This window comes from Mandrillus leucophaeus, unplaced genomic scaffold, assembly GCF_000951045.1.
Source record: "Mandrillus leucophaeus isolate KB7577 unplaced genomic scaffold, Mleu.le_1.0 Scaffold57, whole genome shotgun sequence".
Lineage (NCBI taxonomy): Eukaryota > Metazoa > Chordata > Mammalia > Primates > Cercopithecidae > Mandrillus > Mandrillus leucophaeus.
The window spans coordinates 986968-1010598 of record NW_012106141.1 but is presented as its reverse complement, the minus strand read 5'-3'; the positions used below and the strand labels follow the sequence as shown (position 1 = coordinate 1010598).

The 23631-nt window shown below is 44.1% G+C and overlaps 1 protein-coding gene across 1 annotated transcript in view; it reads left to right on the top strand.

Annotated features, from left to right (window-relative positions):
- The window catches only part of PTPRG (protein tyrosine phosphatase, receptor type, G), a 602014-nt gene that overhangs the window by 499436 nt on the left and 78947 nt on the right, over positions 1-23631 (top strand). Inside the window, exons 9-11 of the mRNA XM_011998353.1 lie at positions 2072-2180; positions 8197-8246; positions 9831-10608. Of these exons, the coding sequence (XP_011853743.1) occupies positions 2072-2180; positions 8197-8246; positions 9831-10608 (937 nt within the window). The remainder of the gene's footprint in view (positions 1-2071; positions 2181-8196; positions 8247-9830; positions 10609-23631) is intronic.

The following is a 23631-nucleotide window of genomic DNA, read 5'->3' as shown; positions in this document are numbered from 1 at the left end:
CAATTTCCCCACTAGACATTGTTATCTGGGTCACATTAGGGAATGATGAGCTTCGTGAAATCAGAGAGGAATCTATTGAAAGGCACCCAAGGTTATGATGTATTTTAACCTTTCTCTTGTCACAACTGGGAAGTCCATAAGGGATTTTTCTCTTTCTGAAGTGAGGATGGCTTGCATTAATCAGCAGAAACCATCTAGGTGCTTATGCAGTTTCTTGTTCTAAGTGGAAAATAATTAAACATGCAAAGATGAATAGATACCGTCTTGGAGTGAATTCTAATAAATCCCTGCATAGATGGAGTGAAGATTTCGCTCTGAGCAGAAGATGGGGTCAGAGGTTTAGAGAATGAAACATAAATTAGTTTCAGAGAAAGAGAGAGATGTAGAGAAAAACATGCATTGACAGCAACTTCTTTCTTACAAGAATTTCTAGGGCTGGTTATTTTCTTTGGGGACACACAAAATTAATTTTTCTAATTCCTCAACGAGTGAAGAGTGCTGACTTAGTGGCAACAAATCTATTCTCTAACTCATGGTTATTGTGGCCCAGAAACCTGAAAGTAATGCATATCATTTGAGCAGCATTTTCTAGTGGGCATCCGCCTTCCACGTCTTCACCACAAACCTGTGGGCAGGTGTTACTGCCTACCTTTTCCAAACGAGACAAATGAGGCGTAAAGTTAAATACCACGGCCCTAGCCTACCCCTCTCACTAGGAAGCTGCTTTCAAGGCAACATCAGCAGGTATGGCCACAATAACATGTTAATACCAGTTCAGAGGTTTTCAGTAGCTGCATCGGGAAAACCCACTTCCACTCGGTGGTTAAGCTCACAGAGCTGCTTCTATACTTGGCTTAGAATACATGCTTTGATGATAAGACAACTCATCTATTGGAAGAGTCTTTGAAAATCAGTTGCTTTTCTTGTTTGTTTCTTTAGGAGGTAAGTACTGCCTGCTTTTTGGGTAGTTTACATTTTCTCATTTTTAAAGGCTGTCAGAATGAAACTGTGAGGAAGAGGGACCTGGATTTGGCTGATGTTTGACCAGAGGTTGGCAAACTTTTTTTCTGGAAAGGGCCAGATTGTAAATACCTGAGGCTTTATAGGTCATGCAGTCTCTGGCATAACTACTCAATTCTGCCACTGTAGAGTGAAGGCAGCCATAGACCTACATAAACAAATGGCCATGACTGTTTGCCAATAAAACTTTATTTATAAGACAGTGGGCCACAGCTTGCCAACACCCCTGTGTTAGCCAGGTGGCATTCTTTCTGTTGCTTGGTGTGTTCTACCTCTGAGCAAGGTTTGCTGGGCCTATGTTACATACTTCTCAGAAGAACCTATGAAGTAGCTCTTCCTCTCCCCATTTTATAGAAATAGCAGAGGCTGAAAGAACTGGCTCAGAACCCCACAGCTTGCGAGTGGTATGAGGAGGCCATGTCCTCTGCCTTCTAGCCTGGTGTTCTTCCTTGCATCATGCCCTGTACTCTGCGTAATACAAAGACAGTGAGGCCTTTAAACTGTAAAGAAACAGACATGGGCGGGCAGGGTGGCTCACGCCTGTAATCCCAGCCCTTTGGGAGGCTGAGGTGGGCAGATGATATGAGGTCAGGAGTTCGAGACCAGGCTGGCCAACATGGCAAAACACTGTCTCTACTAAAAATACAAAAATTAGCTGGGCTTGGTGGCGGGCTCCTATAATCCCAGCTACTCGGGAGGCTGAGGCAGGAGAATCACTTGAACCTGGGAGACGGAAGTTGCAGTGAGCTGAGATTTCACCATTGAACTCCAGCTTAGGTGACAGAGCGAGACTTCATCTCAAAAAAAAAAGAATAATGTTACTCTTTCCTGTGTCCTGCACATTTCAGTGTGGAAAACAGTTCCCAAGGAAGTTCATAAAAAGATTCCCAGGCAGGGTCCAAACAGTCTTTCCTTCCAAAGTGAGCCTTTGGTCAGCAGGGAAGCATCACGTCTGTCAGGCTTTGCCAGGGCACTCAGGTTTGGCTTTAGAATGCAAAGTGTGCCCTGGCCTTCAAAACTAACTCACTGCCTTTTCCTTCTTTACCTACAGAAAGCCACCATTAGCCATGTCTCACCCGATAGCCTTTACCTGTTCCGAGTCCAGGCCGTGTGTCGGAACGACATGCGCAGCGACTTCAGCCAGACGATGCTGTTTCAAGGTGAGGCTGGCTTCCCCTCCTGTGGCCTGGGGCGCTCCTGAGACTCCCTCCCGATGCTTTCTGCTTCTTCCTGCTCAGGTGCTGGGGAAGAATACAAGTCTGGCCAAAGAATCAGTGTAGGGTTTTAAAGTCTGTGTGGGAAGCCCTAGTAATTTAGGTCTTTTAGGCTGGAGGTTTTATAGGCAGAAGAGGGGAGAAAAAACAAAGCACTTTTGATTGATTGTTTTATTGTTATTTTCCAACTGTGGGGAACCAAGTACTAGGGCCTTTCTCTCAGTCATTGTCCAGCGCTGTGACAGATCACAAAATCACCTCCAAGTTGTACCGTCGAATATCTTCTTTGTCTTTCTAACGTGATTCAGTTAGCTGTTCTCTCAAAAACTGCAGCCCAAAACAGCTACGCCTCACCCTTCTGACTTGCAAGCCGCACAAACAAGCCCCTGCATGCAGGATCCTTGAGATTCCTGGATCTAGATAGATGGTCCTGATGATTTAGGGACTAACAGAAAGGTCCAGGGTCAGAACTAAAAGCAAGTGGGACATTTGCCTTCGCTCAATAGTTTAAGGGGCACCAAAAAATTGAGTGATCAAGGGACATAACATTTTAATGGGATGTTTTTTAAAAGAAAATTAGGCCAGGTGTGGTGGCTCACGCCTGATATCCCAGCACTTTGGGAGGCTGAGGTGGGTGGATCACGAGGTCAGGAGTTCGAGACCAGCCTAGCCAACATGGTGAAAACCCCATCTCTACTTAAAAAACAAAAATTAGCTGGACGTTGTGGTGGGCACCTATAATCCCAGCTACTCGGATGGCTGAGGCAGGAGAATCGCTTGAACCTGGAAGGCGGAGATTGCAGTGAGCCGAGATCGCTCTACTGTACTCCAGGCTGGGCAACAAGAGTGAAACTCCATCTCGAAAAAATGAAAATAAAATAAAATAAATACAAAAATAAAAATAAAAGCAAAATTAATGTAAAAATCTCATGAATAAAATATCTGAATTTTAAGTAGAGATAGATAGGATACACTGTCTCCTACTTGCCCCAACCTAATCCCAGTCCTGGTTCCAGTATTATTTAGGCAGCTACAGGCTATAGCCATGGGCCGTAGTTTGCTGATTTCGTTTGATGACAGGCCTTAAGACCAGCATGGAAGGAGGGACCGGGGTGCTGGACTCTGCTCTGCCAGCCTGAGGTCCTCTTGAATCATGTCCTTGACTTCTCAGGTATCTGTCAAATAAGAAACCCATACCAGGTTAACCAGGCCAGTGGTGAACCCTTTTTGAGTTATGGATCTGATGAAGGTTTGGATATTTTCCCTACAAAGTGCCAGAATTTTGCATACAACTTTGGGGGCCCAGTAAGGCATGTGAGTTGTGGACCAACAGCAGCAGCAGCAGCAGCAGCAAGATCTCCTGGAAGCCTCATTTGAGAAGTGCACATTCATGGGCCCCTCCCAGACCAGCTGCATCAGAATCTTACCTGGGGCGGAGGCCATTTTCCAGGAATCTGAGCTTTCACAAGTTAGCCCTGATGGCCCTAGGAACTGGCAGGCACTGTAAGGGGTTCTGGAGTAAGGACCTCTGGTCTGAGTCCTGGCTGCCTCTTAGAAGCTGCACAACTTTGAGAATGTTTCTTAACTGCTTGAACCTATAGTTTCCCAATCCAAAAAGTGGCAGTATCCGTAGTACCTACCCCACAGGGTCTTTGTAGAATGATGCGGGGTAATGCGTGTTAACTCATTCACATAGTGCTAGTTACTGGCACCATGTATAAATCTGCCCCTCAGTATTAGTATATAAAAATAATAAATAATAAACCTAGGATTAGAAGCCCTCCAGCCTAGATTTCCTCCAAGGGTCCCTTCTGGCTTGAACATTTTCCATTTAGTATTTAAATATTCTTTGCTAATGTTCACATTGATCTCATCCTTCCATTTAAACTAATGGAAATGAGCATAGCTGCATTTATTTCATAAATAAATCATGCTCCCTGTGTCCACCTTTACCATGAACATATTGGTCTCTTTCCCTGTGTTGAGGAAGGACTGCAGGCCACGGCCAGGTCTGTGCTGGCCTAGGGGAGAAAGAAGGAAGCCAGACTGGGAGCTTGCTGAGGCCGGGGCCCTGGAACTTCGGACACATAAATCATGATTAGGCCTCCCCTGTGCTCCTTCCAAGAGCCTAGAATCTGCAGAACTGCCTTACCTGATTAATAGGCCCCAGAGCTCCCTGGCTTCTGCATGGACTTTGAAAAATTAAATGTTTATAATATAATGTAATTCAAAAAGGCCCTGTCAGCTAGTAAGTTCAAAGCATGGAATAGTTTAAATGTCTGATCACAATGACTTGCTGAAAATGGCCAGTGTCTCCTTGTCTGCAGTCGTTCTTTGCTCAGAGGTGGACATGAGGTTACTCATTACATACATTTGTGTTTATCCCTCTATGTTGATAAGGGGGCAAGTTTTAAAATGGAAAGAATAAAGATACCTCCTTTTTCAGAATAATTAGGTTTCTCAATAGTAAATTTAATCTGGCTTAGGAGCATTAGGAAGCCACATGGAATATTTACCATATTATAGTAAATATAACACTATTTAGGTTATATGTAACATTACAATAAATATGTTTACCTTACTGTGGAAGATATAGCAATAATAATAGCAAGCAATATTTGTAGAATGGTTCACAGCGACAGAGCATTTTTACATAAGTTATTTCATCTGAACCTCACTTTATGGCAGCTGGTGCAGTAGGGGTTATTTTACAAACAGGGAAATGATGGCTTGGGTACAGGTGACTTCAGAAAATCTCTGCTGCTAAGCTGAGTTGGGTTTTCTTATCGCAAAGCCCAATCACTAACACACAGCAATGGCCCACCCCAAAGAGTAAAAATTACCAAACACCCACAGTCTTCAACAAAATGATGAAAATATTGATTAGATAGTCAAAGACTTTTTGCAGTTCTCAACAGTCATGGAAAATGGGGATTTAGAAGCTGCTTCTTTGAGCCACAGACCCATCTGTGGCAAAGCCCATGGATTCTCTCTCAGAATGGTTTTAGATAAATAAGTACAATACATAGGAAAGGAACTAATTATATTCAATACAGTTGTCAAAATATTTTAAACACATTCGGGATATAATAATATGTGTGCTTTTTAAAATTAAGGTATTAAATGACAAGTGGTTGGTCTGTTAGCTCCAGTGATTTCTGAGTAGTGATGAACATCAATGATATTCCACAATAGCTACAAAAACTCTAAGGTAGTATGAAAATATCTGAGATTTCAGTCAGAGACAAAGCTGCAGGTCCTGTGAATGCAGTTGATATTGGCTGCCTACATGCATAGTGGAAAAAAGGGCACCATTAGCAGTGAGAGCTTAGAAAAATCCCATTAGGCCCATGGACCCTAGGTTAAACTAAACTCCTGATATGAAAGGTCCTGTAGAAGCTTCTAGTCACCAGGGCTGTCACTGACCCCAGTGGATATTGACCCCAGTGGAGATTGTTCAAGACCAGTGGAAAGCCACATGCTGATGGAGTGGCTGTTCAGTTTGTTGGCCTTAAGTAGAGCCCCTTTAAAAGGGCAGGTAAAGTAGTTCCTCCTGGGAACCTTTTTTCCTGTCTCAACTAGGGGAGGCATGCACGCCTGTCTGAAGCATACAGTATTGATCTTTGAGCAGCTCAGTGATCATGGAAGGCTATATTTAGGCTGGGTGAGACCCCCGTTATTTGCTTTCTTTGCTGCCTTATTTGACCTGGGACCTAAAGGGTTATTTTATTTAGATGGGTCTGTTCCTCACATTTGTCTCTACACACATTTGACTTCCCAACTATGCAAAATGGATATATCATCAGGTCAAGGTTGCAAACTCCAGCGCCCATGGGGCCAGGCAGGGGGCATGTACACATGAGGGGAGTGCCGTCAGTGGGAAATCAGAGACCATGTGGCCAGCTAAAGGGGGTGATAGACACTCAGTCCCAGCTGAAAGGTGCCCTGCTGGAAGGTGAGCCTAGTTTTGCCATTATTGTGAGTTTTCAGATAAGCAAGAGATTGAGAGCTTTAGAGAAAGCTACCATGTACAATTTTGGTGGCAAATTCTGTTTTGTTTTATTTTGTCTTTATAAAAGTTTGCAGGCCAAACAAAAATATATGTGGGTCACTTGCCATTTCTAGTTTTGGTAAATATCATAGCAGGTATAAGTGTTGTTATTTTGGTAATTAGCATTTTCGCTAATCTCTCAGTGTATGTAGGAAGCAGCTTTTCAGTTTACATAGCACTTTTGGTTTTTGAAAGAACCACATAGAAGCAGTTTGACAGGGTTTTTTAAAAGTCGTGTTGTTTAGCATTATTTGCAGTAGCCAAAAGGTGGAAGCAACCCAAGTGTGCATTGACTGATGCAGGCATAAACAAAACGTGCTATATACATACAGTGGAATGTTATTCACCCTCAAAAACAAAGGGCATTCTGACACATGCTGCAAGGTGGATCAAGCTTGAGGACGGTACGCTGAGTAAAATAAGTGAGACACAAAAGGACAAATATGTATGATTCCACTTATATGAAGTATCCAGAGCAGTCAGATTCATAGAGAAAGTACCGTGGTGGTTGCCAGGGTTGGGGGAAGGAAGAAAGGGGTTCTTTAATGCAGATAGAGTTTCCGTTTTGCAAGATGACAAAGTTCTGGAGATTGATAGAAGTAATGGTTATACAACTGTGTGAACAACCTTAACACTAGTCAACCATACACTTAAACATGGTTAAGATAGTAATTTTTTTAATTTAATTTTTTTTTATTTATTTTTGAGATGGAGTCTTGCTCTGTCGCCAGGCTGGAGTGCAGTGGTGCTATCTCGGCTCACTGCAACCTCCGCCTCCCAGGTTCAAGCGATTGCCTCAGCCTCCCAAGTAGCTGGGACTACAGGTGCGCGCTACCACGCCTGGCTAATTTTTTGTATTTTAGTAGAGACGAGGTTTCACCATGTTGGCCAGGATGGTCTCGATTTCCTGACCTCGTGATCTGCCCACCTCGGCCTCCCAAAGTGCTGGGATTAGAGGCTTGAGCCACTGTGCCTGGCCACTTTTTTTTTAATTTTAAGATGATAAATTCTGTCATGTATTTTACCATAATCTTAAAAAATTGTTTTCTAAGTTATATTGTTTAATAACACATAGGAGAACAGAGCTACAGGAAGAAATAAACACCAAAAAGGGTAATGTATGGTTAATATAAAATCACTGGACCATTTAAAACAATTGGCAGTAGCTTACAGGATTTTAAAATATAGGTAGGAATAGAAATATAACAGTACACAAAAGGTAAGGTGGGCAAATAGAATTAAATTATCATACAGTTCTTACATTTTTAACAAGTGGTGAAAGTACCAATTTAAGGTAAACAGTAATAAGTTAAGGATGGATAATTAGAATCACAAAAAGGATAAGAAATCATGACCAAAAAGATAGTAAAGGAGGAACAATGGTGTAATACGATAATTTAAATCAAGTTCAGATACAGGTAAAACTAACAGAGTCCAAATAGTGGCTAGCTTTGGGGGTAGAGGTGGATATTGACTAGATGCCAACACAGGTACACCTTTTCTCCAGCAAAGCACTGGCGAATGTCTTTATCTTACTATGGGGAGTGGTTACACAGGTGTTTACATATGTAAAATTCATTTAAGTATACACCTGTATCTTATGCATTTTACTAAATTTTTACCTCAATAAAACAGAAAACAATAAAAATTAAAAAATGATTTTTTAACTAATAGCTTAAGACAGGGGTCAGCATGCTACTATCCACAAACCAAATCTAGCTCTCTGCATGTTTTTGTATGACTCATAAGCCAAGAAGGGTTTTACATTTTTAAATGGTTGGAAAAAATCTACAGAATAGTATTTTGACATGTGAAAATTATATGTAATTCAGATTTGTGTTCATGAGGAATGTCTTGTTAGAGCCACAAAAAAAAGTTTCATTGCTTAAATGTAATTTCTTTGTTTCTCAGCTAATACCACTCGAATATTCCAAGGGACCAGAATAGTGAAAACAGGAGTGGTAAGTAGAGAATGGGAAATTGATTTGTCGTGGCTGTTAATTTGCTTGCAGTTAAAACTGTCACCACGAGGTGGCAGTATAATGTTGTTAAACTGCTCAATGTAAAGCGGTTATGGTAGAGAAAAAATTACATTATTCACTTTTTATAATTCAATACCTTACAAGCTGTGCAACAGTGTTAGGTGGTTATATTGTATAATTTTGTGAAGGTAAAAATTCTTCATATTTTTAGTTACGATTTGTGGAATCAGACAATGCAGGACCATAAAGGGGTTAAATCTGTTCCAACCCTTTCATTTGACATATATTCAAATTCAGAGGTTGTCATTTGCCTAAAGTTATATGGATCTGAAAATTTCTGGAACCAGAATTAATATCTTAGTTTCCCCAGCTCTGGCTGGTATAATGAATAATTAAAATACTAATCACAGCCGTGGTGATAATAATAATAACCTAAAATTCACTAAACTCTGCCTGGGTTTCAGGCACAGATTATTTTATTTACTTCTCCAGGCAGCCCACAAGGTCAGTGTTACTGTTATTCCCGTTTTACAGATTAGGAAACCGAGGCTCAGTGAGTTAAAGGAATGCGTCCAGCATCACCCAGAAGGCAAGCTAAAATTAGACTAATAGCTCAGAGCAGCACTTCTTGTTTTCCTGAGATACCTTATGTGAGTCAAACCCCCAGATTTGAGCCCCAATTTAGTATGGTGCTAAGAACGAGCCGAGTCTTGGACCCAGGCAGCCCTGCATTTGTGCCTTCTTAACATCTCTGTGTCTCCGTTTCCTAACCTGCAAAATGGGGTGATGATCATGCCTGCCTCCAGAGTAGCATGGGAAGCCCTGGCACACAGTTGGCATTTGTTAATTGGAATTCTTGTTATTGTTGTTGATGTTGTTGTCATCTGTATGGGCTCAGATTTTCCCATGGATAAACTTAGAAGCTGAAAGGTACAGTGACTCTGCAGTGCCCAACATGGAGATGCAGAGATGTCAACCAGTGCCCAGAGCATACAGTGCAGAGCATGGCTCCTGCCTCTGACCCTGTCATTGCAGACCTGGGTAGGCTGCTTTCCCTCCTTGTCCACCTACTTCCTCACTGGGAGACAGTGGGGTTGGACTGGATCACCCAGTATCTTTCTAGACCTAGAGCTGAGTATCTCCTCAAGTGTCGGTGATATACATAAAATCAAAGGTCTTCTGCCTCTCATCACCCCAAGAACAGATGGACATCTGCTTTTTCCAATTCATGACTTCTTTGTTGTGTAAGTCAGCTTTAACACTACTTACTTTTTTTGGCACTCAGCCTCATCTTGGGTAGTAGCAGTGAAAAGCTGAGTCTGATTCACTAGTTATGCTTTTTCACATGTTCACAGTTATTATAAAACCATTAAAATAAAAGTTGATTACCCATGGACCACCTAATGTCAACTTTATGCCATACGTTGGAAAACTCCATAGCATAGATGAGTAAAATCCTCAGAGGATGACAACCAAGGCCTCATTCCCAATCTTAATTACTGATGCTTCTCTGCTTTTTCTTCTTTTGCCTCTTTTCCACCCTTGCCGGGTGATCCTTCCCAGCCTACAGCGTCTCCTGCCTCTTCAGCCGACATGGCCCCCATCAGCTCGGGGTCTTCTACCTGGACGTCCTCTGGCATCCCGTTCTCATTTGTTTCCATGGCAACTGGGATGGGCCCCTCCTCCAGCGGCAGCCAGGCCACAGTGGCCTCGGTGGTCACCAGCACGCTCCTCGCCGGCCTGGGGTTTGGCGGTGGTGGCATCTCCTCTTTCCCCAGCACCGTGTGGCCCACACGCCTCCCGACAGCCGCCTCAGCCAGCAAGCAGGCGGCTAGGCCAGTCCTCGCCACTACAGAGGCCTTGGCTTCTCCAGGGCCAGATGGTGATTCATCACCAACCAAGGACAGCGAGGGCACGGAGGAAGGAGAGAAGGATGAGAAAAGTGAGAGTGAGGATGGGGAGCGGGAGCACGAGGAGGATGGAGAGAAGGACTCCGAAAAGAAGGAGAAGAGTGGGGTGACCCACGCTGCCGAGGAGCGGAACCAGACGGAGCCCAGCCCCACACCCTCATCTCCCAACAGGACTGCCGAGGGGGGACATCATACTATACCTGGGCATGAGCAGGACCACACTGCCATCCCCACAGACCAGACAGGTGGAAGGAGGGATGCCGGCCCAGGCCCGGACCCCGATGCGGTCACCTCCACCCAAGTGCCCCCCACCGCCACAGAGGAGCAGTATGCAGGGAGTGATCCCAAGAGGCCCGAAATGCCATCTAAAAAGCCTGTGTCCCGTGGGGACCGATTTTCTGAAGACAGCAGATTTATCACTGTTAATCCAGGTAAGTGACGCAGGTCCTCTTTGAGGGTTTCTGCTGCTGTGAACAGTCATACCGTTTTCACAAAATTGAGAGTAGAAGGTGAAGCTTCAGAAAGTACTTAATATTCTTAGAATCACGTATGTCTATCATAGAAAAGGTGCTCACGTGTGAATGTGTGAATGTGTGTCCCTATTTTACTCCAAAAGCCTACTCTCTTATGCTGGAGAAAGTCTTTCTTTGATGTTTGTTTTCTTGCCTCAGAATAACTCCAGGGACTTCAACCAGGCAATGATATAAATGAACTTAAAAAGCCATCGATCTTAAGACGTTTATTAAGATTTCATTCCATACTCATTCTATAATGTATCTATAAATGGCTAGTTTGGTGCCAGGGACTGGGCAGGGTGCTGTCCCCGGGGAGCCTGGTCCCTGACTAGAAAGTTTAAAGGGGAAGGCAGACAGATGACAGACAGCAGCTAGCTGGAGCGCGTGCCCGGAAGTTAGGTAACAGGAACGTTAGAAAGCCAGCAAGCTAGTTGGTGATTAATCGGCAAGCTAGATGGTTAATGGGCAAGCTAGATGGTTAACTGGCAACCTGGAAAACTAGCTAACTGAAGTTTTCAATTGTGAAATGGTAATAGAAGAAATAAACAGGATGCTGTCCAAGAGAATTACGGAGAGGATAGGGACCTACCCTAACTAAGAAAGGCCACTGTGGAGAAGTGACATGTTCATGGAAATCTACAGAATGAAAGGCTTCAGCTTGGGGAGAGCCCATGGTCCTTGCCCAAGAAATACAGCCCTCTCTCCCCAGAGCTCCCATTGCTGTGGGAATGAGCCAGTGTATAGACGGTGAGGCCAGGGCATGAGATCCTCATCTTACCCCTCCTGGTGGCAATTCTGTTGCTGTGTCATATGCTCAAATCTTAATGAACCATCCTGATAGTTTCTGCAAGGGAGCCATAAGCATGAGGAGTTGTTATTGTTGTGAGGGCTTTTCTTAATAAGAAATTCTTCATTTTGCCAGACTACAAGATGTTTAGCAACAATTTTTTTTGCGTCTAAGCTGTTGTGGAGTTATAAGAGTGCAAAAAAAAAGCAACTGGTAAATATTTATTTGCTTTTGCACTTGTAAACATTAAAATTCATCTAAAGCTGAGATCTCGTATGTTAAGATACAACTTAGAATAAATTTTCATGTTTTGAATTACTTTCCTCTTAAAGCTAGTATGAACTAATTTTTTGAAGTGGAGGTCTCCTGTGGGTATTGCTCACTTTTGCTGTGATTTGGGGAAAGGTGCAGAGTAGCCTTTTGTGGAACTGAGTGAAGGAAATATGGGGCCACTTGGGAAGCTGTTTCTGTATGAACAGTGACATTCCCTCTAGGAATTACTTTGAAAAAGTTGAATTTCTTGCATTTGAAGATACTGAAGAAACATGTATGGAATGCCCACTGTATAAGAGGCACCAAGCTAGGCTTTGGGAGTAGAACATAGGTCAACACAGACTTCTGTTCTCTTGGGGTTTGCGTTCTGGTAGGGGAGCTTGAGAATATGCCAGTAAACAAATACATACCCTTAAGTAGCCTTAACTGCTGCGGTTGGGGAGCGGAGGGACAGTGTAGCTTTGAGTGGTCAAGGATGACCTCTGAGCAGAGATCCAAGTGGTAAGAAGGAGCTAGCCATGCAAAGATCCAGGGAGGGGAATTCTGAGCTGCAAGAACAGCAGGTCCAGTGACCCTACAGTGGGGAATTAATTTGGATTAGTTGAGGAGCTATCAGGCCAGTGTGGTTAAACCAGGGAGAGTGAGGGGGAGAGAAGGGGATGGATTTAGAGATTGATGGAGGTGCTCTGGAAAGGTACTTGTTGACCACGCTGAGGATTTCGTTCAACTAGAAATGAGCCACCAGTGGTAGATTTCGGCTGCAGCATTACTTGATGGATTTTTTGAAAGACCACTCAGGCCTCTGCGTGGAGATGATATAGGAAGGCAGGAATGGATGAAAGGAGCCCATTTAGGAGGCAGTAGTAATGGTGGCTTGGACCAGTGTGTTTTCTACAAAGACAGGTGGTGGACTTGGAATTGATTTTCAAGCTTGAGTGTTCAGCCTCTGGACTATGGACTCTGGCAAAGTAGCATTCTCAGCCTGCTCCTCTTAAATATTTGTTTGACCACATTCCTGAAAAATATGGCTGCTGAGAGTTTAGGCTGGGAGTATTTACAGTTTGAGAGATGGGAGAGAGGCAGGGACTGGGACTGCCCCAGGTAAGTATAAATGAGTTCTTGCCATTGGAGTCAGGTTCCAGATTCCAGAGACAGGGGAGAAGAAACGGATGGTAAACTTTGGGGGCTCCCTACTCCAGGTATGAGGTGTGTTGGTCCTCAGCTTCCACCCTACAGAAATCTGAGAACATCTACAATCTTGGCAGAGTGGCTTTGGGAGTCAGATCAACGCAGTCGGCTCTGTCCCTTATTCACCCAGGGTCCTCAGGTAAGTCTTAGTCCCGTGTACTCATTTGCCAAGTGGAGCTAATGATCATGCTTAATGCCAAAGGTGGTGTGGCTGTGGAGACCCCCTCGCTGTCACTGACAAATAGGAGCTGTCAGCAGCCCAGTTGCCACACAATGATGGTGACTGTGAGGAGGCCCCCCATAGCCCTTTCCTTTGCTCTCATCTGTGGACATTAAAGCTATTGGTCCCCAAGTAGCTGCCATTAAAAATGACATCCAGATGGCCGGGTGCCGTGGCTCACTCCTGTAGTCCCAGGACTTTGGGAGGCCAAGGAGGTTGGATCGCTTAAATCCAGAAGTTCATGATCAGCCTGGGCAACATGGTGAAACCGCGTCTCTAGAAAAAATACAACAATTAGTAAGGCATAGTGGCTTATGCCTGTAGTCCAGCCACTCAGGAGGCTGAGGTGGGAGATCACTTGAGCCTAGAAGGCAGAGGATGCAGTGAGAGGATCATGCCACTGCACTGCAGCCTGGATGACAGAGCAAGACTGTCTCCAAAAAAAAATTAGAAAAAGACCTCCTCCTGAAACTCAACACTGGTAAATCAGAACTTTCCCTTATCACCTTCAGCTCAGTAAGAAGGTCCACTTCTTCTGAAAGCTAAAAAAACTTCCTTCAGAACTTCAAGCAATTCAAATCTAAAAATGGTGGTGATGATTGTTTAAGCCAGAGATCAGCAAACTTTGTCAGCTAAGGGCCAGAGAGTAAATATTTTTCAGTTTTGCAGGCCACAGGTCTCTGTTGCAGCTACTTAATTCTGCCTTGTAGCACAAAAACCACCATAGACAATACACAGCTGAGAGGATGTGATAGTATTTCAATTAAAACTTTGTTTGCAGAAACAGGCAGTTGGTCTGATATGGTCCACAATCTGTCATTTGCCAATCCCTGGTTTACGCAGAAATATGCATGTGCCTGTCGATTAGTAAAGGATGTGAGTGACCTGAGGGTAAAACAAGCAAACCCATCAGTCAATGATCCTTAAGGTCTTGCTTCACTTCCATTCACCTTGTCCTTTGTTGTGTCTGCCTTCTCCAGTATGGTATTTATTTTTTAATGAAATCACCATCATTTTAATGTTAGTGATTTATTTTTAAGGACTTTGTGTGTACATTTGCTTTAAATCTGTCCCACATTTATTTTTTCTTCATATTAAGAAAAAACAATTTCTTTAATCAATACCTGGTCTCTGAAAAGAGTGATAATGTGTAAAGTTACACACTGTTATATTTTTATGAGTGTCTCCAAAAGGCTTGTTTAAATTCCTTTGGTGTTTCATAACATCTTTTTAAGTCCTGTGAGTACTGGCTTTAATATATTATCTCCCAGGGAAGAAAGAGATCCTTCTATAGAAGAAGTGGCAAACCCAGACACCTACAGAAACCAGTTAATACTGATGAGAAACAAGGACCAAGTGTTAGACATTAGGGAGTGGTAAGGACCACAGCATATTGAAGAGCACATGACCTTTCTAAAGAGGGCCAACTCACTCAGCTCCCACAGATTACTGCCAGTGAGAATGCCTAATGAGCCAGAAATCCAGGTTTTTGTGCAGAACCACCCAACTTTCAAGTAAGCTCAAATTTTTAAAACAGTTTCTCCTTTTAAAAATGTAGGCCGGCCGGGCGCGGTGGCTCAAGCCTGTAATCCCAGCACTTTGGGAGGTCGAGACGGGTGGATCACGAGGTCAGGAGATCGAGACCATCCTGGCTAACACGGTGAAACCCCATCTCTACTAAAAAATACAAAAAACTAGCCGGGCTAGGTGGCGGGCGCCTGTAGTCCCGGCTACTCGGGAGGCTGAGGCAGTAGAATGGCGTAAACCTGGGAGGCGGAGCTTGCAGTGAGCTGAGATCCGGCCACTGCACCCCAGCCTGGGCGACAGAGCAAGACTCCGTCTCAAAAAAAAAAAAAAATGTAGGCCAAACTAAACCCATCCCTGGGCCAGGTAGGAACCGCTGGTGCTCAACCTCTACTATAGTGTTGATTGCTAGAGTTTCAACTTCCCTGGAAGCCTTTCAGAAGGCTTGAAGGCTTACGTGTACTCCCTCTCACCAGGCTTTTTTCTAGCGTTTCTTTAGTGCAAAGCCCTCAGCTGGATGTCTGCTACATGGAAATCCAGCATGTGGTCCCACCCTCAGGAGCCACAGCCTGAACCCAGAAGCCAGTTGATGCAATGAAATGTTCTTGGGGGCACTGTGCAGTACAGCATACCCTACAAACACATTTCAGAGTGGGCATCATCTACAAATTCATCATTTTGTGCTGGGATTTTCCATTTTTGTTTCCTTAAATTAGGGAAACTTTTTTCAGATTGAATCTTGCTCAGAACCCCAGTGTGTGAACACTCACTGCTGAAGGTTTACTAACTGCCTCTTCTGGCTCAGCCCTGAGTCAGGTGCCAAGGGGACAGTCCACTTCAGGGGTCGGCATACCACAGCCAGCAGGCCACATCCATCCCCTGGCCTGCATTTGCACGGCCCATGAGCTAAGAATGGACACAGTTGGGCAGTGGCTCTGGGCTGCTGTTCTGCTTTGAGACAGAGTGGAGGGTGCAAAGCTGCAGCCACTCTGCTCCTTTGGGCAAACCATGAGGCGCCCCTTTGGAACTCCCAAGCACTAAGGAACCCAATGTGAAAACCTTTAATTACAGAAATAACAACAGCGTCACCAGTGAACATTTGTGCTAGCTCTGCCTGTGCAGAAGGCCAGCTGAGTATGTCACTGATCCTAGAGTACTCCCATGAATGTCATGCTTTGTTGCCATCATGCTAGTGAGGGAAGGAGGCTCAGATGAAGGAACGTGCCCAGAGCCACACGGCCCGTGGCAAGACAAAGCCCAAACATGGGCTCTGACTCTATAGTCCCGGGGGATCCTCCCCATGTGGTGCTGGCTTTGGCACTGGTTCCCAGAATTAGCAATGCCAGATGATTTCAGATGCAGTATTAATTATTAAGTGAATATTTTAATGTGTGCTTTTAAAAAGAGACCAACTTCCATTTGTGACAGTGGTTCTCAACCGGAGGCAATTCTGTCCTTCTCCCTAGGAATATTTGGGAGCATCTGGAGACATTTTTAGTTGTCATAACTGGCGCTGGGGTGCTACTTGGTGTCTCGTGGGTAGAGGCCAGGGCTGTTGCTAAACGTCATATGGTGCACAGGACAGCTCCACAACAAGGAACCATCTGGTCAAAATGTCATTAATACCAAGGCCGAGAACCCCTGATTTATAGTATTCATGTAAAGTTTCCTTTTTGAAGAAGTTTACTTGAGGACAAATAGAGTAGTAATTTAAAGACAAAGTACCAGGACAGGTTCATGCAGATTGGGCAGAAATCATGACTGCAGTACCCAGCTGTCTAGGGATTGGGAGCAGTACAGCATGCTTTATTTAAAATTAGTTGTATCAGGCACTTGTATGGACTATCAGAAGTAGTTTTCAGCCAGGGCTAGTTTTGCTGATCAGGTTTCTTTCTAGAGAAGTGTTTTCTTTATAATTCTGCCCACCCCCGTCCTGATCTGTCATCTTCCTGGCATGTCCACGGGAATGAGCTCAGGGTAGGCTGAAGGGGTTATTCAGCTGCCAGTACGGTTTAGTTTCTTCTCAGAAAGTATCTGGGTCCTTGGAGTTTCTATTGCCCACTGAACGATCTTTGAATTAAGACAGATGGTAAATCTCATGGTATGGAAAACCAGACCCCACTAAGAACAGTTAGATTTCCAGAGAGGTTGGAGTCAAGAATTCAGGTTGCAGCAGGTGGCATAGTTGGTGTAAGATTGGTGTACAGCTTCTGTCTGTGACTGATTTCAAAACCACGTACTTTTGCAATCAACTGTCAGTGGTGGCCGTCTGGTAGGTTAGGACTTGCCATCTTTTAGGGGCTTGGAATTAAATTAGGATTTATCAAATGCCTCCCCACTTTCCCAACAACTAATTGAAATAGAGATGACAGACCATCATTTTGATTGTTTGAGTCTAGTGAATTAAGCTCTGCGTGAAATGGTAAGGGAGCACTTATTCACAGGAACTCTTGGCAGTGATATAAATGGAAACGAATGATGCTCTAATCCTGCCCACACGTGTTAACACAGAGCCAGTGTCCTGTTGCAGGAGAACATATTTATTTGTAACTGATGAACAATCATTTCTCTGCAGCAGTGGTTTGGGTAACATCAGGGCTCCAGAAAAATAAAAGGCCAATTTTGTGGCCCTGTAAAAATAGCAGCCACCTTATCATTTCACACCCGTTAGAATGGTTTCTATCAAAAATACAGAAAATAAGTGTTGGCAGAAATGTGGAAAGAAGGGAACCCTTTGTGCACTGTTGGTGGGAATGTAAAATGTGCAGCCACTGTGGAAAATAGTATGATAGTTCCTTAAAAAAGTAAAAACAGAATTATCATATGATTTAGCAATTCTACTTCTGGGTATACAGTTGACCCTTGAAAAACAGTCTTGAACTGCTTGTATCCACTTATACATGAGTTTTCATCTGTTTCTGCCACCCCTGAGAGAGGAAGACCAACCCCTCCTCATTCTCCCCTCGTCAGCCTGCTCAAAGTGAAGATGACGGGAGTGAAGACCTTTTTGATGACCCACTTCCACTTAATGAATAGTAAATATAAATATTTTCTCTTCCTTACGATTTTCTTTATAGCATTTTCTTTTTTCTAGCTTACCTTATTGTAAGAATATAGCATATAATACAAATAATGTACAAATATATGTTAATTGACTATTTATGTTATTGGTGAGGCTTCCGGTCAACAGTAGGCTATTAGCAGGAAAGTTTTTGGAGACTCAAAAGTTATACGTGAATTTCTGACTATTCAGGGATTAGCACCCCTAACACCTATGTTGTTGATGGGTTAACTCTATGGCCAAAGGATTGAAAGCAGGATCTCAAAGAGATATTTGTAGACCCATGTTCATGGCAACATCATCGACAATAGCCAAGAGGTGGAAGCACCCCAAGTGTTCATCAGTGGGTGAATGGATAAAATGTGGCATAGAGTACATACAGTGAAATAACTATTCAGCCTTTAAAAGGAATGAAATCCTGTCACATGCTACAGCATGGATGAACCTTGAGGACATTATGCTAAGTGCAATGAGCTAGTCACAAAAAGACAAATTCCACCTATCTAAGATACCTAGCATAGTCAAACTCAAAGAAACAAAGGAGAATGGTGGTTGCCAGAGGCTGATGAAAGGGGAAATGGGGAGTTTAATGGATCTAGAGTTTCTGTTTTGCAAGAGGAAAAAGTTCTGGAGATCAGTTGCACAACAGTGTGAATATACTCAACATCACTGAATGGGACACTTAGAAATGGTTAAGATGGTAAATTTTGTGTTATGTGTTTTTTACCACTTTTTTTTTTTAAGCAGCCACCTTAATTCACAGATGTTGGGAGGTTTTTAATGAGTGGTATGGTTCAGAACAAATATGGTGAAATTCCCCACGATGGAAACAGGCTATCAATTTATGAGTATGCAGATCATCCTTCTCTTTATCTTCCTTGCAAATTAAAGAATCTTGCTCTTCCCTACTCCTGATAGAGGCCTCTTGGATCCAAGCTAGTTTTAGTCTTGACACCAGAGGGGTTCTTGTCCTGTAGCAGAAGTTGAGCCCTTACTGGAGGGTAGGAGGCATTTCAGATGGGTCCATCTGATGTATTGCTGCCGGTAGCATTTATAGTACATTGTACTCCGTTTTTATTTGCTTCTACTGGGATGAGAGCCAAGCCAGTAAAAGGCAAACAGCATTAATTCAGTGATGACATATGCCACTGAAAACTGTTTTTCTTTTCTTTTTTTTTTTTTTTTTCTTTTTTTTAAAAAGCAGAATGGAGACACTTTACTCAGATTCTGCTGGGTGCTGAAATAAAGACAGAAAGAAAGAAAGGCTGTGGGGAGGTTGTTAACCTTACCTTCCTCCTGCATATGCTCAGAGAGGGTTCATTAGCATTTTGCTCCAAGTTTCACGGGGAAGACATTTCGGGAGCAGGCTCATTCTTTGAGTCTGGGCTCTAGCTGGCCTCATATCACCCTCTGAGTAGCTGTTCACCTGCACATCACATCCACTGGGGGAGTACTGGGTATCAGTTGATACTCCTTTCCTCATTGTCATCTTCTACACAGATCCAAATGCACTGAGAATGGACTATGTTATATGGGCAGAGCAACAGCATGGTTAGTTTCTAATTGGCCTAAAAATAAAATCTCTTCAAAAATAAACAGAATTGGAGAAAGCTGCTTTGTACAGAAAGAGCCTCTTCTCTTGAGCCAGGTTAGTGGTATCAGGATCGTAGTAAGTTTATTAAACCATGATTTTTACTTTTGATTTTGAGGCCTTTTTAAAAGACCTGAGTTAGTGTTGTTCTGCAGACTCACTGGGTCAGAGTGCCATCTTGCAAACTGAAACTAGGCTGGCCAGAGTGAGCTGGCAATGGGAATTGGGGTGAGGAAAGCTGGTCCGGTGTGACGTTAGGGAGTAGTGACGACTGTGGCAAACCAGTGAGACATACCCTGTCAGAAGGGAGTGTGCTGCTTGATTCCAACTGACGTTTGCCATGTAGGAGTTCAGGCTTTTGTTGCCAACCTTGAACATTTCTAGTGGAAGCTACCATTGCTGATTTTTATCTGAATTTCTTTGCTTATTAAATGTTGGTAGCTACCTCCCAATTAAAAAATAATTACTGGGAAGGGGTGTCAAACCAGAGTTGCCAGTTCATAACCCATGTCAGGCAGGAATCGAAGGGCTAGTCCTTCTGGGAAAATTACATCATCTGGATGAACCAGAGGTGGAGGTGAGGAGGAGCTCTGTTAACCCAGAGGTCCTGTCCTTATCTTGGTGTCACAATTTAGGCATCATGGAGGGAAGCAAACCCCCAGTAACTGGGCAGCTCAGTTCTGCTGGACCCTTCAGGAGGCAGCTAGGTCACCAGCAAAGCTCTGCATAAAAGTGTGCTGCTCCTGACGGATGGAAGTGTCTAGTGTTACTATACTGTCAGCATTGTTGCTTGGCTCCATTGAAGGAAAGAAAAGAATGAACATTTCTTGGGCAAAAGAAAAGAATGAACATTTCTTGGGCATCTCCTCTGTGTCAGGCACTGTGCTCGGTGCCTGACTGATCCAGAGCAGCTTCGTGAGCAGGCAGCCTGTGCACTCACACAGGCCCTGTGCTCAGAAGGGCCTATGCTTGCCTTCATACTCTCTCATACTCTACTGTCACCTTCTCAAACCTCTTTAATAACTTTTGAATGGGCCCCATGATTTCATTTTGCATTTGGTCCTGTAAGTTATGTAGCCATAACTTACAGTCTGTTTTCACACAGACAATCTTTTTTCATCCTCAGGACTCCCGAGAGGTGAGTGTTATCATTTGTCTCCCTTTGATACAGGAGTGAACAGACACTCAGAGATGGGCAGTCATTTACCCAAAGCCACACAGCTGGAAAGGCCTAAGTCAGAATTTGTACTCAGGTCTGCCTGAGTCTGGGGTGCAGAATTGCCACCTTGCGGCATGCTGCTGTGGTTGTACTGAAAGGCCTACAGCATGTTCTGGTCTCTGGAGGCCTAGGCATGGGGAGTTTTAGCCTCATGGATTGTCGGTGTCTGAGGGACTATTATGAGATGGGTGTATACTCAGTGCCACACTTTGTGTGTTCTAGTAGCCCTGGCAGCTTGCTGTTTTATTAGGGCCACAAATTGAGTCAGGGAGCAGGACGGGTATTTCTTCTGAAGGACACAGCAAGAAGTACGGGGGCCATGCACAGTGTCTCATACCTATAATCCCAGCACTTTGAGTGGGGGCTGAGGCAGGAGGATCCCTTGAGCCCAGAAGTTTGAGACCAGCCTGGGCAACATATCAAGAAAATGTCTCTACCAAAAAAAAAAAAGGGGAAGAAAAGAAGTATGATACAGTCTAGTCTCAGGGCAAACTGAGATTCTAGCTCTTTACTAGCAATCTCATCATAGGCAGCCCTTTGTGCTGATACCCAGCACATCTGAAGCTCTGTAGGACTGCCACTTATACACTCAGATGTTACAGAGAGGAGTCAGATTCAGCAAACACCAGTGTGCACTCACCATCTCCTGCTATGGTGTGAGGGTGCTGAGGAAGAGAGTGGTGGTGATGATAAGTAATGATGCTGCTGCTAGGATGGTGGCTGGTGATGGTGTTGCCGAAGTTGGGGTGGTGGTGATGACAGTAATCACAATAGTTAACATTAAACAGGTGCCAAGCAACATTCTAAGTGTTTTGTATGCAAAACTCAATCTTCATCCCACCACAATGCCGTATGCAACATTATTACTTCCATTTACAGAGGAGGAGACTGAGGCACAGCGAGGTTAGGTCAGTTGCCCAAAGTTGCAAAGCTAGTAGGAGGCAGAGCTTTGTAACTGTTCTTCCATACATAGATGGAAATCAGCCCTGCCTTTGGGGACCTAGAGTCACAAAAGAGCGATTATAATTGAGTGTGATGTGTGCAGTAAGAGTAACACAAGATGATGATGGTGGGGTGGCACTTGGCATTTGCTTGATGCCAGGCACACCTCTAGGTGCTTACATGTACCTTCTCATTGGATTCCCCAACAGTCCTATGAAGTAGGCTCTTTTTATCCTGTTTTATAGATGAAGAACTCCAGGCCCAAAGTGGTTTAAGTTATTGGCTAAAGGTTACACAGAAAATGGCAGAGCCAGGATTTGAACCTATAATCTCTGCTCTGCCCTTAAGAGATAGTGCAAACTGGCGGCTTCTGGAAGCCTCACAGAGAAGGCGGCATTTGAACCAGGATCGAAGGATCAATAAGATGAATTCTGGCATCAAGAAAGGAAAGGCACTCCCTACAGTAGGAATGGGAGGGGCAAAGACAGAGAGGTGGGACCATGGCCCAGCATGGTCACTGACTGGGTGAGTGTAGCTGGAACAGCAGGAGATGATGCTGGTTTGGGGATGGAAGGCCCTGCTCCTGAAAAGCCTTGCTTTCCCCACTCAGGGGTATCCTGAGGGCCATGAGGGGCTACTTAGGAAAGTGACAGGAGCAGATTTCACTTGATCACCTGGAGACGGAATCCAATTCTAGGTTCCTGGCACCAGGAAGACAAAGCAGTACTGTGAATTTGAAAATGAAATCAACTTTATCATGCCCCACGTGGAAATTCAGTCGCATTCTTATTTTTGCTTGACTTTTATGTAAAAGACCCAAGCCAATGAAACTGCCTGCCGTTAGTCAAGGTCAGAGTGAAACTTGTCAGAAAAACTTCCTTAAGTCTCTCACTGACACTACAAGTTATTGCCAACCTGAGAGCTCCTCCATAGAAACTGCCATTTGGAGACTGTCCACAGTGGGATTTCAGATAGGCTCCAACCCCCTACGGGAATCCCCCCTCCAACCCTGTCCCCCGGCCAGTTATTACACACTTTCACGAAATGTTAGAGGGAGAAATGACTCCATTGTGGAAATCAAGTTTGAGGCCAGTTCTGATCTGGGCTGTGACTCAAGAGCCTTGTCTTCTGGACCTTTATTCTCTATGCTGTTGGTTCTCACTTTTTCTGGGTCCTGGACCCCTCTCAGAATCCAATGAAAACTGAACACTCACCCCGTAGAGGAGGAGAGGGGGACAGACATTATCACCAACAGAGAGATACCCCTGGGGCTTCAGGGACAATATAACATGCCACTGATCCACACAACCAGATGGTCACTCCCGAACCCCTTCCCAAGGCCAAGAAATTCTGGAGTGGTCATTTTTCACTGGTTTTAGAATGGCTGAAATATGCCAGGCGTGGTGGCTCACGCCTATAATCCCAGCATTTTGGGAGGCTGAGGTGGAAGGATCACTTGAGGTCAGGAGTTCGAGGGCAGCTGGACAACATGGTGAAACCTTGTCTCTACTAAAAATACAAAAATTGGTTGGGCGTGGTGGTGCATGCCTGTAATTCCAGGTACTTGGAGGGCTACAGTGGGAGGATCGCTTGAGCCTGGGAGGCGGAGGTTGCAGTGAGCTGAGATCATGCACTCCAGCCTGAGTGACAGAGTGAGACCCTGTTTCAAAAAAGGAAAAAAAAAAAAAAAAATGATAGAAATACCACAGAGGTGGTATTGCCAGTGATTGTTTAGGGATATAAGTGTGAGGGACTATTTTGGCCAAGAGTTCCTTTCTGTGGTTTGGGATGAATAGGACATGGAGTTTTCATTCTTTGTAGCAGCACAGGCAAGAATCCTGTTCTGTAAGGAGCGAGGAGAGGAACAAGACACTGAGAGTCCCTCCTGTACCCAAGGGCTTCCCAGAGTGGATACTGATTTTAACTGAACATGTGGCCTATAGCGTCAACCCTCCCAACATTGTTTTCCATTAACAGGACTTCCAGGTCTTTGAGATCCCCCCACCACCAGCCAGATAATTGCCTGGCTGGGCTGCCCCTTCTGGGGGCCCCACAAAATTCTTTTTTTTTTTTTTTTTTTTTTTTTTTTTTTTTTTGAGACGGAGTCTCGCTCTGTCGCCCAGGCTGGAGTGCA